Source organism: Ammodytes marinus (assembly GCF_949987685.1).
Source record: "Ammodytes marinus genome assembly, chromosome: 5".
Classification (NCBI taxonomy): domain Eukaryota; kingdom Metazoa; phylum Chordata; class Actinopteri; order Uranoscopiformes; family Ammodytidae; genus Ammodytes; species Ammodytes marinus.
Genome location: NC_137234.1, coordinates 3,937,814 through 3,955,179, shown reverse-complemented (window position 1 = coordinate 3,955,179; position 17,366 = coordinate 3,937,814). Strand labels below are relative to the sequence as shown.

At 40.3% G+C, this 17,366-nt stretch overlaps 1 protein-coding gene across 1 annotated transcript in view; it reads right to left on the bottom strand.

Annotated features, from left to right (window-relative positions):
* cadps2 (Ca++-dependent secretion activator 2) overlaps positions 1-13,944 on the bottom strand; it is a gene marked incomplete at both ends in the record, with an annotated part of 92,368 nt that extends 78,424 nt beyond the window's left edge. Inside the window, 11 exons of the mRNA XM_080028495.1 lie at positions 9,122-9,193; positions 9,297-9,324; positions 9,628-9,741; positions 10,047-10,160; positions 10,466-10,552; positions 10,844-11,023; positions 11,424-11,534; positions 11,903-12,097; positions 13,064-13,205; positions 13,396-13,518; positions 13,924-13,944. Coding sequence (XP_079884621.1) covers positions 9,122-9,193; positions 9,297-9,324; positions 9,628-9,741; positions 10,047-10,160; positions 10,466-10,552; positions 10,844-11,023; positions 11,424-11,534; positions 11,903-12,097; positions 13,064-13,205; positions 13,396-13,518; positions 13,924-13,944 — 1,187 coding nt within the window. The remainder of the gene's footprint in view (positions 1-9,121; positions 9,194-9,296; positions 9,325-9,627; positions 9,742-10,046; positions 10,161-10,465; positions 10,553-10,843; positions 11,024-11,423; positions 11,535-11,902; positions 12,098-13,063; positions 13,206-13,395; positions 13,519-13,923) is intronic.
* Positions 13,945-17,366: the final 3,422 nt, after the last annotated feature.

Sequence of the window (17,366 nt, the reverse complement as noted above, 5' to 3'; positions counted from 1 at the left end):
AAAGCTTGAAAATGACAAAAAATAATCTTAAAAAAAAAAATTCCTTCTGAAGTGTGTTAGGGTGACAGAGAGATTGTCCACCTGTCAGAGAGGATGTGCTCCAGACTCAGACACCTATATTTACCTAAGAGAGAGTGACTGACAGACAGACAGACAGACAGACAGACAGACAGACAGACAAATATTGGAGTATTAAGAGGCATCTACTGGTGCGGTTCTAGATTGCAACGCTCCCTTGCTAACCCCTCCCCTTTAAGGAGAATTTACAGAAGCTACGGTGGCCTTCAAGGACAAGAAGCTATAGTTACTAAAGATGGCATCATCCACCACTGCCTCAAGTCTTTCCACAATATCAAGTGATGAGGTGAAGATGTGTTTAGTTATTTATTCTATAGTACTTCTTCTTCTTCTTGGTCTTCCAACAGGTGCATTTCCCCAGGACGCCCACTAAACTGTATATAAAAATGCGTAGGGCAACAAACATGAGGATATGATATAAATAATGTAAGATAGATAGATAGATGGATAGATGGATGGATGGATGGATGGATAGATAGACAGACAGACAGACAGACAGACAGGGCATTTGAAACAGGCTGTTGTTGTGGAGTGGAAATGAAAATGCCTCGAGGGACGTCATTAGTTAACAGAAAATCACCTGAGCGAAACCACAGCTCGATCCACCTTACACACACACACACACACACACACACACACACACACACACACACACACACACACACACACACACACACACACACACACACACACACACACACACACACACACACACACACACACACACACACACACACACACACACACACACACACACACACACACACACACACACACACACACACACACACACACACACACACACACACACACACGCACACACACACACACACACACGGTATTCAGAGCTTGTGCTGGTGATCAAACTGTCAATACATATTTATCTAACACTTATAAATATCATCGGCCTCCAGACCATTTCACTTGACAAGGGCTGTGTGAGTGTTTGAGAGTTAACCTCACATAACCTGACCACATATATAAACCCAGTGGCCATTTTAGATAGGGCAATGGCAAGTTCTTTTTTTTTAGCTTTTATTTATACAGGTAAATCCCATTGAGACCGGAGACTCTTTTTCAAGGGAGACCTGTTCCCATTCACACACCGATAGCAGCAGGCTAACTATCGACATTCACACGAGGCAAGGTGGTTGAAGTGTTTTGCCCAAGGACACAACAACAATGACACAAGTGACAGGGCGGGAATCGAACCGCCAACCCTTCGACCATTGGCCGACCCGCTCTACCACCTGAGCCACAGTCGCCCCAAATCTTCAATCATTTGTATAGCAAAATTGAGATACATTTTATCTTTTATTTTTGTATTCCCTTCGTCAGTGTTGAAAAAAAAAACTATAAATAAAGCATTTAAAAAAAAAGTATGAACATTATACTATAATATCTACACAATGTAAGTATAACTGGTATATATGAGTATATGAGAGAATCCCTCCACAGTAGATGTTATATAACCCGCTAGTGAGGGGAGCTGGAATCTGACAGAGACCAGAGATATGACTATGGAGAAGGGAAGTCGCCTACAGCTAATTCACGGCCAAAAATGTCGCCCACTACCCGTCGCTGCAAAAAATAAATAAAACACACACACACACACACACACACACGCACAAGCACACACACACACAAGCACAAACACACGCACACACACGCCTCCACATGAGCATAAGAGTCTTCTATCTAGCAGAGAGACAGACAGACAGGCAGAGACAGACAGACAAAGAGACAGGCAGACAGACAGACAGGCAAAGAGACAGGCAGACAGACAGACAGACAGACAGACAGACAGGCAAAGAGACAGGCAGACAGACAGACCGACAGGCAGAGAGACAGACAGACAAAGAGACAGGCAGACAGAGATGCATTTTATCTTGTTTGTGTAGTTAACAGCTGCTGGGGATTAGAAGGATGCGTGGGACTCAGGCAAGACGGGGTTTCTACACACACACACACGGGGTTTCTACACACACAGGGTTTCTACACACACACACACACACACACACACACACACACACACACACACACACACACACACACACACACACACACACACACACACACACACACACACACACACACACACACACACACACACACACACACACACACACACACACACACACACACACACACACACACACACACACACACACACACACACACACACACACACACGACGGGGTTTCTACAGCTACGGTTTCCCCGCTATGTTTGGCAGAGAACAAATGACAACATTTTTTTTTTTTTTTTTTACCATGTTTTTATAGTCTACTTGTATTGGATTTTATCAATGTGTTTTTTTTGTTTGTTTTTACTATTTGTAAAGCACTTTGTACCTTGGCTTTGAAAGGTGCAATAGGCCCATTATATGTATTAATATGTATTTAGTTATGATTGATTGACTATACGTATGACTACACTTATGACTGATCATTCTAAGATTCTTTTTTAAAAAATGATTACGACTATTAAGGCCTGTGTCCACAGGGCGTGCTTTTTTCAAGGCGTTGAATATACTTAATTATCTTTAAAGGTGCAGTGTGTAATATGACATCATCAAGAAAGTTCTACAAAGTTCTAGAATGCAACGCTCCCTGGGTAACCCCACCCCTTTAGAATAATAACAGAAGCTACACTGCCCTTCAAGGACAAGAACGATTCTAAATTTTAAACAATGCACCTGATGACATTCCAAAAACATGGATTCCTCCATAAGACTTGCCTGCTCAATGTACAAAATTTTATATTAATATTTGTAAATTCTCCGCCCAGGAGGATAATTCAGATTATTGGCAGAGGTGATTTTACACCAATGAGGACATAGTTATGAATGAGGATATTGATTTAAGTTAATATATTACTTAAAATGTTACACAGTGTCCCTTTAAGATACATTTCTGATCAAGATAAGTGCCAAATATACAGCTCCAGAAAAAATCAATAGACCACTCCAAATGTTCAGTGTCTCTCGTTTTACTATTTATAGGCATATGTTTGAGTAGAATGAACATTTTGGTTTTATAATATAAAACTACTGACAACATTTCTACCAAATTTGCAATAAAAATATTGTCATTTAGAGCATTTCCAATAAGTAATGTAGAGATGAAGATTTAAGAAAAATCCAGACTGCGGTCTCTTAATGTTTTTCTGGGGCTGTATATATACATTTTCAGGAGTTATTCCATTATCAGATGCTACAGGGACGTACACAGAGCCACCGGGGGAAGACTGGAGGAGAGAGGTAAACCCAACAGGTGTGAGGTCAGACAGTCATGAAAATAAATCCATAAATAAATGTATTAACAGCTTTTTCCTCTGAACCACTTTAACACTGTGATACATTCCTCTATATTTATAAAAGCAGGAAAAACACACACACACAAAAGAGATATACAGACACACACACACACAACGACAGAAACAGATACACACACACACAAAAGACACAGACACGCAGACACACACACACGAAAGACACAGACACACAAAAGACACAGACACACAAAAGACACACACACACACACAGACATGAACAGAGACACACACACACACACACATGTGAAAGACACAGAGACACACACACACAGGCAGAGGAACACACACACACACACACACACACACACACACACACACACACACACACACACACACAATATTCAAAGCTTATGCTGCTGGTGAGTAAATCAAGCCCACAAGGTCAGACAGGCGATGTAACTGTATAAATGTTTCACTCCTTCGCTCAAAGCTGGGATGAATAAAAAGCTCGATTCCCCACAGGGTTTCTGAGGCTCCTCGTCGATGGTAAATGGACTCCACTTATATACAGCGATTTTCCCTGGTTTCTCACAGAACGCTTCTAGAGAACGCTTGTTGTCAAAATCACTTTTTGTCCAAACCAGTGACGTTCTCCTCACGATGAAAAACCTGTCTGTATAGTGTGTGTGTGAGCTATAAAATATCAGTGTTCATACATACACAGCCTAGGCTCTATAAAAGGGCATCTTGATAGCTACGTTGGGCCAATCTGTTTACATATAATTTTTTTTTTTTTTAAACCTGCAGTGTGTAGAATTTTGGGTTTTATTTCCTAGCAGATTTTGTAGAAAGTCATTATAATATCCATAAGTACATTTAATTTAGTGCATAATAGCTGAAAAAAAATGTTTTGAATTATTATTTTTTCCCCTTAGAAAAGGTCTCATATATGTCCATATTTCTGCATATTTTGGACCAAGGTCTAGTGCCGCCATCTTGAAAGTGTCATAGTTGGAATGTCATCAGGTGCATTGTTTAAAATTTAGAATTGTTCTCGTCCTTGAAGGCCACTGTAGCTTCTGTTATTATTCTAAAGGGTTGGGGTTACCCAGGGAGCGTTGCATTCTAGAACTTTGTAGAACTTTCTTGATGATGTCATATTACACACTGCACCTTTAAGGATGTTTAGATTCTTGTGGCCAGATTTAGTATATACAGGTGTTTAGTTTAGTATCTAGTTAAAAAATACCCGGATGTCTAGTCTACTAGATCCGGTCGAGATTTTAAGTGTTGAAAACAGGATGCTATTTGGGCGATTCTGACCCACAATCCAGTGCGCACCGGAAGTGACGTCACATCGACGAAGCCTCCATATGAAAACAACTGGGATGCGCGACGGATATAAAAGCAAGAGGCAAGATCAAGGCGCAATGTTATGATGAAATAAATAATGTCCCAATTCTAGCATACTGCATCCTAACTAGATTGTTTTTATGTTCTGAAGTATTATCTGAACATAAATCTCTCGGGGATAAATAAAAGTTAAATTAAATGAAATGAAAGTTATCTAGAAAAGAAAAAAGAAAGAGTATGAGATTTGGAACGCAGGGCAAGTGTACGTTTGTGCTAAATTCCACTGTTGCTCTTTGGGACCTAAACAGACGTTATCTCACCCAGACTGTCTTCTCTGTTCCCTTCCTCTTATCTGATCCACAACACATTCTACCTGCTGCTTCCTGCAAGAATTCACAAAAAAAAAAAAAAAAAATCTTTCGTTTTCATTGTTTGTGTTGAACTCGTGTAACCTTTTGTTAAAAATCACTTTGTGGGGCGCCCTTAGCTCAGTTGGTAGGGCGTCCCCCCCCCATGGGCCTCAGCCAGCAGCAGATCCGGGTTCGATTCCAGCCCGCGGTCGTTCTCTGCATGTCACTCCCCTCTCTGCCCCATTTCAACTCTCTCTCTACACTATCAATAAAGCATAAAAATGCCAAAAAAATATCTTACATTTTTATTTAAAAAAATCACTTTGTAAAATAGGTTTTTTAAAGGTGTTATATAAGAAATAAAACAAATTCCTACTTTACTCAATTACTAATTGTATCACGCACTTGAATTCAAAAGTCTAAATGAAAAAGCCCTCCGAGTCAGAAGGCATGTATACAAGGTGTGTATAAAGAGTATAATGAGCTCATAAACCTGTGTGTGTGTGTGTGAGTGAGTGAGTGAGTGAGTGAGTGAGTGAGTGAGTGAGTGAGTGAGTGAGTGAGTGAGTGAGTGAGTGAGTGAGTGAGTGAGTGAGTGAGTGAGTGAGTGTGTGTGTGTGTGTGTGCGTGTGTGTGTGTGTGTGTGTGTGTGTGTGTGTGTTTATATAAACCTTCCATTACTTCCCTGATCCCTAAATGACTCAGTAAAGAAATAAAACTACAGTAACTTCTTTACAAACACCACCAAGATACACACGGCGTCTTAAACCCACACACTGCCACTGGCTCTTTCACTCCCTCTTTAAACTATGTCAACAAGGAAACAGGAGATGTTGCACGGCTGGTTTCTCTGCTCCGGCTTCGCTAGCAAACTAACCCTTCAAAGCTTCAAAGCGGCCATTTTTAATGTAGTTCTATATATATTTTTGTAGTTTTTTTGAAAATAATGTAGTTTATTTTATTGATAAGAAACATAACAGTGTAAACAAGACAAATGTGTGAGTGTGTGTGTGTGTGTGTGTGTGTGAGTGAGTGAGTGAGTGAGTGAGTGGGTGAGTGAGTGAGTGAGTGAGTGAGTGGGTGGGTGAGTGAGTGAGTGAGTGAGTGAGTGAGTGAGTGAGTGAGTGAGTGAGTGAGTGAGTGAGTGAGTGAGTGAGTGAGTGAGTGAGTGAGTGAGTGAGTGAGTGAGTGAGTGAGTGAGTGGGTGAGTGTGTGCATGTGTGTATGTGTGTACGTGTGTGTGTGTGTGTGAGTGAGTGAGTGCGTGCGTAATTTTGTGTGTGTGTGTGTGTCTTCTTAAAAGGCATCCTGATTCATATCTGCATGTCAACGTCTTACACAAGCCTCGGTAAACCTGTAAGTGTTCAAATCTGCAAACAGGAAAACAATGTAACATGGAGACTGAAGGAGGAAGTAATGGGTCAACTCTGAACACAAGTCATCGACCTTTAAAATAATAAATATATTCTATTTATATAGCTCTTCTCCCTGGTTTTTCACAGACCCAAAGCGCCTTACATTGTTTTGTGCACATTCACCCATTCACACACACATTCATACACCGATAGCAGCAGCAGCTACCACGCAGGGTGCAAGCTATAACTATCGGGAGCAGTTTAGGGTTCAGTGTCTCTTTGCCCAGGGACACTTGGACATGTGGCGGGGAGACGGGGGATCAAACCACCGACCCTGTAACCCAGTGGACGACCGAATCGCCCTACACACGTCACCACAGACGCCCAAAAATGCACAATTTACCAAGATTATCCTTTTATTAATGTTCTGGTATTGTGGTGTAAATGGCCAGGATATAAAAAAAAAAATTCAAACCACTATTTATAAAAGACCTGTTACACACACACATTCTTGTCTTTCCCAATTGTGGGGTCCACACAGTATTCCCCCCTTTGTGGGGTCCACCCTTTCCAGTGCTCCTACAGCTCTGTAAAAAATCAGGGAAGCTAAAAAAAAATTCTTTTTAATTACCAGCACTTCAAATTTAAAGATTTCCAAACTTTTGTCCAAAAAGTTTTTTGCCCAATTATGGGGTCCGGTTTCTAGCATAAAGACCTTGTGAGGTCCAATTGTACACACACATATTACTAGCACAAAAACGTTGTGAGGTCCACTTGTACACACATATTTCTAGTCTTTATATCTTCACGAGGCTCAAAGAAACTAGCAGAAGACATTAGTAATTTCCATTGTTTCAATTTTATTCTCAAAGAATAACATTTTTTTGGTTGAACTCCTGAACAAAACCAACTGACGAGTCGTTGAACACAAAAGTGAGCTAAGTTAGCTTCCTTAGCTTGTTCTTATATTTTAAAGCTATGTTTTTGCTGTTTTCACTAAAAGACGAAATAAACACTTGAAGATAATAAGCTTGAAGATAATACTCGGGAGTTGGGTTAGTGGTGCAGTGGTTACTGGTTTGATGGTGTAGTGAAGTGTCAATTTGAAATGTGTTTTGAGAATAAAGTTCGGATAAACATGTCTCAAAAGAAAAAAATAACAAAAGGTTAAACGTTTTCCCACCATGACATTCAGGGAAAGGTGGATAAGAGAGAAAACAACTGTTCACTGAAGTTTCCGTCTCATGGCAGAGATTCGATTTTTTATGAAATATTTGACGGCTTTCCAGTCTCTGGTTTCAAGGACTTCTGATTCTGCAGCAACGCAACTTTCACAGTCACGTTTACCTGGTACTTGGTTCCTTCTGATAAACTTCCCCAGATGCCTTTCCACTGCAGCACTTTCCTCTTGTGTCCAGCTTCGCTTTTTTACAGTTTTTTTGCCTAATGAGACAGAGTGCATTTTAATTATCAGATCATTACAGCAACATGTATGTTTTCTGGATTTAATGCTAATATACTGGTTAAGAAGCCACAGCGACTACAGGATCAACAACACAACTACTGCATGGAGATGGAAAGGAGTAAGATAGATGTGGTCAGAAGGTTTGGCCTAATCAGTGAGATAGAGCTATTTCAGAAGAGAGGAACATGGATCGTCCTGTGTGAATTCACCATACGAAAGTTCACATGAGACATTTACTTTGCCATTTCTATTCTGCACTGTAGTCTACACAATTGGTGCATTTATAGGGTTGCCTGATTCATATACAATCTGGTTTTACATAGGACAAATCGTACCCACTGAACTACATAAGGATGGAAGCACTCATCATTTTGTTATATTTTATTTTATTTGTTAATATGGGCCTGTTTTCGGTGTCTTGTTGCACTTGGCTGGCTCAAATCATAGACGGAGATTAATGTCAATAATGACGTTTAACAAATATTTGTCTCCTATCTGCAAACAAAAGTTAGCAATAGGGTTCCGCAGTGTTTTGTGCGAATCTGACGACACAACAGTGAGCCATCCTTATTGAAAAGGTGATAAGGGACCTAAAGGATGAAAAAAGGCGCACTGACCCACAATTGGATCCAAATTGTGTGCTCTGAGCTCACCTCTCTTTCTTGCAGACTCTCTTCCTTCCGCCTCTGTCTCACAGGCATCTAGGTGAAGACAATACATAATTCAGTAAAGCTAAACAGATATTGATTTAAAATATTAAGTAGCTGTGAGTTGACTGTATTAGGATATTGATAATAGAGAACTTGTAACTTATTGAGCAGCACTGTCTCCGGATGATGTGCCATCCAATGTATGACTTCAAAGTCTTATAATTATGTAATTTGAAGCATATCCTGTATATGCTTCAAATTACATAATTATAAGACTTTGAAGTCATACATTGGATGGCATGTCACAGTATATTAACATTCCTTAAACTTGTTGTTCTACTTTAAGAAAGTGTATTGTGCAAACTAAAACCTTTTTCTCTACTCTAGAAACAACACTTCTGTGAAATACAATAAAACCAAGCCATGCAAAGTGAAAATAAAAACGGATTTATAGTGCAGTTAGAGTAAAGGCAGGGCAGGATGTATCTGTAAATCAACCATAACACAATTTAATAAAATCAAGGGTAACAAACTTTGTCGACAGGCTCTTCTATATTTCTGTAAGAGCAAGATATAAAATGTTATGGACATTACAACGAGACACTAAGGGAACTCGGATTAGTCCGCCGGCCTGCGATCACACCGGACTCGACTGCTACCCCTCCCCTGAAAAGGAGGCGTCACAAGCAGTGTGCAAGGAAACAGAATAGGGGCAAGCACGCATGTATCCGGGCTAGGCTAGCAGCTAGTCCAACCCGCCCAGCCATACCCTCCATCATCCTGGCTAATGTACGATCCTTGGACCACAAAATGGATCATATACAACTGCTGAGATCAGTGTATCGGACAGTAAATAACTGCTGTGTGCTTGTTTTCACTGAAACATGGCTTAATGATAACACCCCCGACTCCGCTGTACAACTGGAGCAGCTAACATACAATCGAGCATACAGAGCCCTCATAAATGGGGATAATAATAATTGCTATTATTCCTCTTTTTTTTTTTTTACAGTCTTCAATATCAAGTAATCTTCGGGGTTTAATAAAGTTTAATCAATCAATAACTCAAAACCAAATAAAGAACAATGAGATGCACATACCTTCCTTCTCCTGTAAACAGTCCATGTCTTCTTCTGAACCCTCCATCTCCTGTGAACTCTTCTGCGAACACTCTATAGCAGCAGTCTCACCCCGTCTACAGCTCTTTGGACAGCCTAAGGAGTAGCCGCAGCAAAAGACAACAGCAGCCCAGAAATTAAAAGGAGAGGTTCAGCAAGTCTGTTCTGTCTGTGGCTACCAGACTCTAACACACATGTAGCTCCAGAACTTTGCACTTCACTGATTTATACATGTCTGCTATCTTTTAAGTGTGTTCTTAACTTGTCTTTTTATAAAAATTTAAAGAAAAATCTTGTGTGACAATCTTCAATATCAAATTATATTAGGGGTTTAATAAAGTTGAAATCAATTAATCAATCAATAACTCAAAACTAAATACAGAACAATGAGATGCACATACCTTCCTTCTCCTGTGATCCGTCCATGTCTTCCTCTGAACCCTCCATCTCCTGTGAACTCTTCTGCGAACACTCTATAGCAGCAGTCTCACCCCGTCTACAGCTCTTTGGACAGCCTAAGGAGTAGCCGCAGCAAAAGACAACAGCAGCCCAGAAATTAAAAGGAGAGGTTCAGCAAGTCTGTTCTGTCTGTGGCTACCAGACTCTAACACACATGTAGCTCCAGAACTTTGCACTTCACTGATTTATACATGTCTGCTATCTTTTAAGTGTGTTCTTAACTTGTCTTTTTATAAAAATTTAAGGAAAAATCTTGTGTGACAATCTTCAATATCAAATTATCTTAGGGGTTTAATAAAGTTGAAATCAATTAATCAATCAATAACTCAAAACTAAATACAGAACAATGAGATGCACATACCTTCCTTCTCCTGTGATCCGTCCATGTCTTCCTCTGAACCCTCCATCTCCTCTGAACTCTTCTGCGAACACTCTATATCAACAGTCTCTAAAATGATAGACAGAAAATGTGTTATACATAATTTGTAATCGACCACAAAAATCCTCATTTTGTAAAGCCTACTACAGTCACCACTGAATATGCAACAATGCGGCACCTAAGTGCCAGAGATGTAAAACTCAAATATTAATTAATTGACGGTGCATCTGAGAAAATTATTATTTTACAAAATTGGATTTATGCACTCCATCCTTCCCATAGACACTGGCTAAATGAATTAATACCCTATACTAGTACACCTCAAAAAAATTATGAGCTATGAGTGTGAGGAGGAATTACCATTCACATCAAGCTGGATCTCATCCAGACTCTTGCCCTTGTATTCTCCTAGCCTTCCCTGTTCTAATGCCAGGAGAACTTTGCTTATTTTGGCCAACTGTAGGGTACCCTCTGGAAGGCGGTAGTGCTGCCTGTGGACAGCAATGTTATGTCCAAGGAAATCCGCCAACTGGTCAAGTTCTGTTGTTTTGAGATTGAGGACAGCTGAGAGAGTGGCAATGTGTTTTCTTAATTTTGTTGAGGTAAGCGCCTGGGGATTTCTGATGTCTTCACATTCCTTCACAAACTGCCGAATGCAGTCTGATCCCCGGAGGTAGTGGATAGAATGGGGCAGGGCAAACAAGTATTCATTTTCCTTCAGCACTCCACATTCTTCTCGCTTCTCTGTTAGAGTGTCAAGTGATTCTCTCATGAGTGGAGTTATAAGAACCGGTACTTTCCTTCCTCTCTTCCCTACTATAGTCATGCGTAAAAAATGTTTGCAAAGTTTCTGCTCAAGCGCTGTGAGGGCCAAATTAACATCTTCATGTGTTTCTGATGTATCCTTGGATAAGTACACAGACAGAGGCATTCTGGATACCTCTCCTGCCCGACGGCGGTTGAAGAGGATAACCTGTGTCAGCGATACTTTGGCAAGCTTTTTCCATCTTGAAGGTGACGGGTTTTCTTTCAGGGCATTCAAGTCCTGCAGCTGTTTTTCAGACAAAAAGGAATGAAGATTTTTTACATCTTCTGTAAATGGTAGGAGTTGAGGGGCGTTCCATTTGGTCTGGTCAAGCTGAGTTTTCGCTAGACCTCCAATATCAAATTTCCAGCTTTCCTTGTACAGAGCTGCAAAGTCATCAGCATCTTGCACAGCCTGTTTGTCATTTTCCTTTAATCCTTCAGATTTGAGATACATGGCTAAGGAATGTAAACTATGTCCAACCTTGCGAGCCAGTGATGGTATTTTATATGTTCCCGTTTTTTCATTCAACCCAGCAAGACATCCAGTAGCATTGACAACTCGATTATACTCCCCAGGTTTTATGAGGTCCCTTATGGTCTTAACAGGTTTACTTTTAGTCACCTCTAGGAGCAATCGGCCAAGCTCTCGCAGTTTTTGGCGGACAAACTGGTGTTGGCTGATCACTTTCTCAACCTTCCTGAATAATCTGTAGCCATACTTGAGGAGGCAGGGGTCTTTCTTCACTGCAACTGCAATGTTGTCTTGGTTCATGTTGCTTAGGAACTTCCAGTATGCATTGCTATATCCTTGTGGAACAGGTTCAGCAAATGCACACAATGCTTGAACTCTTGTTTTACCCTGTTTTGAAGGATTACTCTGGGGCTTGAATTGGCAGACTTGAAAATGTCGCCACATCACTCGCTTTGTGAACAATCCGTAGCAGTACACACAATGAGCAAATTTTCCTCCTTCACTTTTTTTTGTTGGTTGTTTACATGGGATAAGCTTGCCTCTTTTCTTCTCCAAAACATCAATGTTGTGTTCAAAATTCCCCTTATTTCGGATGTAATCTAACTGCCGCCTTCTTTCACTGGAGTTCTTTGGCAAACTACATGCCTTTGCTACATCTACTTGATCACTGTGCTTGCGCAACAAGTGTCTGGACATTTTCTGAACAACTTGTCCACAGTAAAAGCAGCGATGTTTCTTGTTGTATTTCCTTGATCCATCCTCCCCTTTTAAAACTGGGTTAACATAAACACATAGCTCTTCTTCAAAGGGCAGTGGAACACTTGAATCCTCATTAATATGTGTTTGCACCACTGTTTCCTCATTCTCATCAGCTATTGTTACAAAGTTCTGTCTTATGCTTTTGCTGGACCCAGAGCTGCTCTGGTTTGACGTCTTACTTCTTCTCTGACTGGGTGCAAACCCTTTTTGACTGATGGACTTACTTCTGCTTTTGACATTGGATGTAACTTTGTTCTTTTCTTTATCTTTTATGGATAACTCTAAGCTGCAGTTGCTGTCTGTGCTGGACTCACTTGGTTGTGGAATACACTCATCTCCAAAGCTTGTACTCTCTCTGGACCCACTGTTGTTGTGGCTTGCATTCTTACTGCTCTGACTGGTGGACTTACTTCTGCTTTTAACAGCAGATGTACTTTTTTTCTTGGCTTTAGCCTTCATAGATAATTCCAAGCCGTCACTGTCTGTGGTTTCCTCACTGTTGTTGTGGCTTGCATTCTTACTGCTCTGACTGGTGGACTTACTTCTGCTTTTAACAGCAGATGTACTTTTTTTCTTGGCTTTAGCCTTCATAGATAATTCCAAGCCGTCACTGTCTGTGGTTTCCTCACTGGGGTGTGGAATATAGTCATCTTCACTGTCAAAACTTGAGTCATCTGATCCAATCTTTTGAAGAAGAAAAAATCAAATCAAATTAACACAACATCTGAATTTCTGACTCCAATTGAAAAACTGACACTTTTCAATATTTAATAGCACAGATCTAATGCATGGTCTATAAGCAGGGTCTAGGCAGTAAACCTGGTGTTGAATTCAGTAATGTGACATTTCAAGGATTATGAACAAAGGGACTCACAGGACAGCAGCGGTCTATCCTTGGCCTTTTGGCCCCCATTTCACTCTTGGGAGAATTGCACTCTGTGCTGTCATCAGTTGAATCGTAGAGACTATTGGAAAAATCTGGTACTCTATCCTTCATCTGCAAAAAATTAGTTTTGTCAAGGTTATCCAAATTTTTTAAATTAAATAAATTAAAAGTTAAAGACGTGAGGGAGAATGTGACTTCAACTATCTTATGTTATTCAGAGATTCAGATGCCTACCAGAATACTTTTGGTCCTTTTCAGCATTGGCACGAAAAATGATTGCTCACTGGAATGAGCTTTTAGATAATCAGGATCGTCAGTTTCATCAACTAAAGTTGAATCTGAATGGTACTGGGGTCCTGAAGAATCTGATTCACTATCCAGCTGGTGATAAATGTATGTCAATGTATTGTTATCCACTTTTCTTGACATCGTTTGGAAAAGATAAAAAGTGAAACACTTATGAATCATATAATGGCATCCACAGTATCTATGTAATTTCATGTTTACTTTCCTTACCTTTTCTGGAGCAACTTCCATGGAATCATCACTGTCAGAATAATCCACTAGGGAAGTTACTTGGGAAGTAAACACCTGAACATACAGAAAATAAACAATTTGTGAGCAAGCATGACTTGACCCTTGTTACATTTGACCTGCTCAGGAAGTTTGACAGGCTTTTTCTCAATTAAGTAAAATCAATTTTAGTTATTACACTGCTCCTCTACTAACCCCCGGTTAGTATTTCTGACTGGAATACTTTTGAAAAATGAGATGTCAACATCCTCCTGAATTGCTAATTTACTGAACAATCCGAGTTTACGACTGCATGGGGTAGTTCGTGAACAAACATGATGACTTTGAAAATCCGGAATGTAACACAGTTTCAGGAAGCAGTGTCATCCCTTCGCTATTACCTGTGTCCCAACATTATCCGCAAAATCGGACTCGGTAGGTGAAGTGTCTTCTGCAGCAGGGAGCTTCTTGGTCTCTACTTCCACTGCAGGAAACGGACTGATCGGCACCTGGAATATGAGATCAAAACACAATGTATTCAGAGGAAACCGATATAAAGCACTTTATTTTGATCGTTTTATGGTAAACACGTTAATTTATGTGAAAACGGTTGCTGAACAGCACAGAACCTAAAACCAAGCACATGACATGATCCCATGCAGAGGTATCAGCACATCTCAGGACAAATACAAGAGGATGCAGTGGATATTTTCAAAATACCCTTGTCAATCTTGCACCTGCTCAGGAAGCTTCAAATTGCATATCTAGAAACTTGAGTTTAGATATTGACAAGTGTTTTCTTAATGAAGTAAAATCAAATTCACCTAGATAAAAACGGGAGGGCCCCATAAGGCAAGACTAGAAAAGAGTGTGTAACACTGGCTTCCTGAAAGGGAACTTTGAAAAAAGATATTTCAGCTCATAGAAGTAGATTCTTTTCAAAATACCCTTGTTAGACTTGCACCTGCTCAGGAAGCTTCAAATTGCATCTCCAGAAATGTGAGTTTAGATATTGAAAGGTGTTTTCTTAATGAAGTTAAATCAATTTCATGTAGATAAAAACGGGAGGGCCCCATAAGGCAAGACTAGAAAAGAGTGTAACACTGGCCTCCTGACAGGGAACTTGAAAGACAGATTTCAGTCTCAGGGGCCCCACAAGTACATAACAAGAAATGTACGACAGTGCGATGTTACACTGCTCCTGCACTATATCCCGCTTAGTATTTCTGACTGGAATACTTTTGTAAAATGAGAAGTCAAAATCCTGCTGAATTGCTAATTTACTTAACAATCTGAGTTTACGACTGCATGGGGTAGTTCGTGAACAAACATGATGACTTTGAAAATCCGGAATGTAACACAGTTTCAGGAAGCAGTGTCATCACTTCGCTATTACCTGTGTCCCAACATTATCCGCAAAATCGGACTCGGTAGGTGAAGTGTCTTCTGCAGCAGGGAGCTTCTTGGTCTCTACTTCCACTGCAGGAAACGGACTGATCGGCACCTGGAATATGAGATCAAAACACAATGTATTCAGAGGAAACCGATATAAAGCACTTTATTTTGATTGTTTTACGGTAAACACGTTAATTTATGTGAAAACGGTTGCTGAACAGCACAGAACCTAAAACCAAGCACATGACATGATCCCATGTAGAGGTATCAGCACATCTCAGGACAAATACAAGAGGATGCAGTGGATATTTTCAAAATACCCTTGTCAATCTTGCACCTGCTCAGGAAGCTTCAAATTGCATCTCCAGAAATTTGAGTTTAGATATTGAAAGGTGTTTTCTTAATGAAGTTAAATCAATTTCATGTAGATAAAAACGGGAGGGCCCCATAAGGCAAGACTAGAAAAGAGTGTGTAACACTGGCCTCCTGACAGGGAACTTGAAAGACAGATTTCATTTTCAGGGGCCCCACAAGGACAAAACAAGAAATGTACGACAGTGCGATGTTACACTGCTCCTGCACTATATCCCGCTTAGTATTTCTGACTGGAATACTTTTGTAAAATGAGACGTCAACATCCTCCTGAATTGCTAATTTACTGAACAATCCGAGTTTAGGACTGCATGTGGCAGTTCGTGAACAAACATGATGATTGAAAATCCCCCAAGGAATGTCACAGTTTCAAGAAGCAGTGTCATCACTTCGCTATTACCTGTGTCCCAACATTATCCGCAAAATCGGACTCGGTAGGTGAAGTGTCTTCTGCAGCAGGGAGCTTCTTGGTCTCTACTTCCACTGCAGGAAACGGACTGATCGGCACCTGGAATATGAGATCAAAACACAATGTATTCAGAGGAAACCGATATAAAGCACTTTATTTTGATCGTTTTACGGTAAACACGTTAATTCATGTGAAAACGGTTGCTGAACAGCACAGAACCTAAAACCAAGCACATGACATGATCCCATGTAGAGGTATCAGCACATCTCAGGACAAATACAAGAGGATGCAGTGGATATTTTCAAAATACCCTTGTCAATCTTGCACCTGCTCAGGAAGCTTCAAATTGCATATCTAGAAACTTGCGTTTAGATATTGACAAGTGTTTTCTTAATGAAGTAAAATCAAATTCACCTAGATAAAAACGGGAGGGCCCCATAAGGCAAGACTAGAAAAGAGTGTGTAACACTGGCTTCCTGAAAGGGAACTTTGAAAAAAGATATTTCAGCTCATAGAAGTAGATTCTTTTCAAAATACCCTTGTTAGACTTGCACCTGCTCAGGAAGCTTCAAATTGCATCTCCAGAAATGTGAGTTTAGATATTGAAAGGTGTTTTCTTAATGAAGTAAAATCAAATTCACCTAGATAAAAACGGGAGGGCCCCATAAGGCAAGACTAGAAAAGAGTGTGTAACACTGGCCTCCTGACAGGGAACTTGAAAGACAGATTTCATTTTCAGGGGCCCCACAAGGACAAAACAAGAAATGTACGACAGTTCGATGTTACACTGCTCCTGCACTATATCCCGCTTAGTATTTCTGACTGGAATACTTTTGTAAAATGAGAAGTCAAAATCCTGCTGAATTGCTAATTTACTTAACAATCTGAGTTTAGGACTGCATGGGGTAGTTCGTGAACAAACATGATGACTTTGAAAATCCGGAATGTAACACAGTTTCAGGAAGCAGTGTCATCCCTTCGCTATTACCTGTGTCCCAACATTATCCGCAAAATCGGACTCGGTAGGTGAAGTGTCTTCTGCAGCAGGGAGCTTCTTGGTCTCTACTTCCACTGCAGGAAACGGACTGATCGGCACCTGGAATATGAGATCAAAACACAATGTATTCAGAGGAAACCGATATAAAGCACTTTATTTTGATTGTTTTACGGTAAACACGTTAATTTATGTGAAAACGGTTGCTGAACAGCACAGAACCTAAAACCAAGCACATGACATGATCCCATGTAGAGGTATCAGCACATCTCAGGA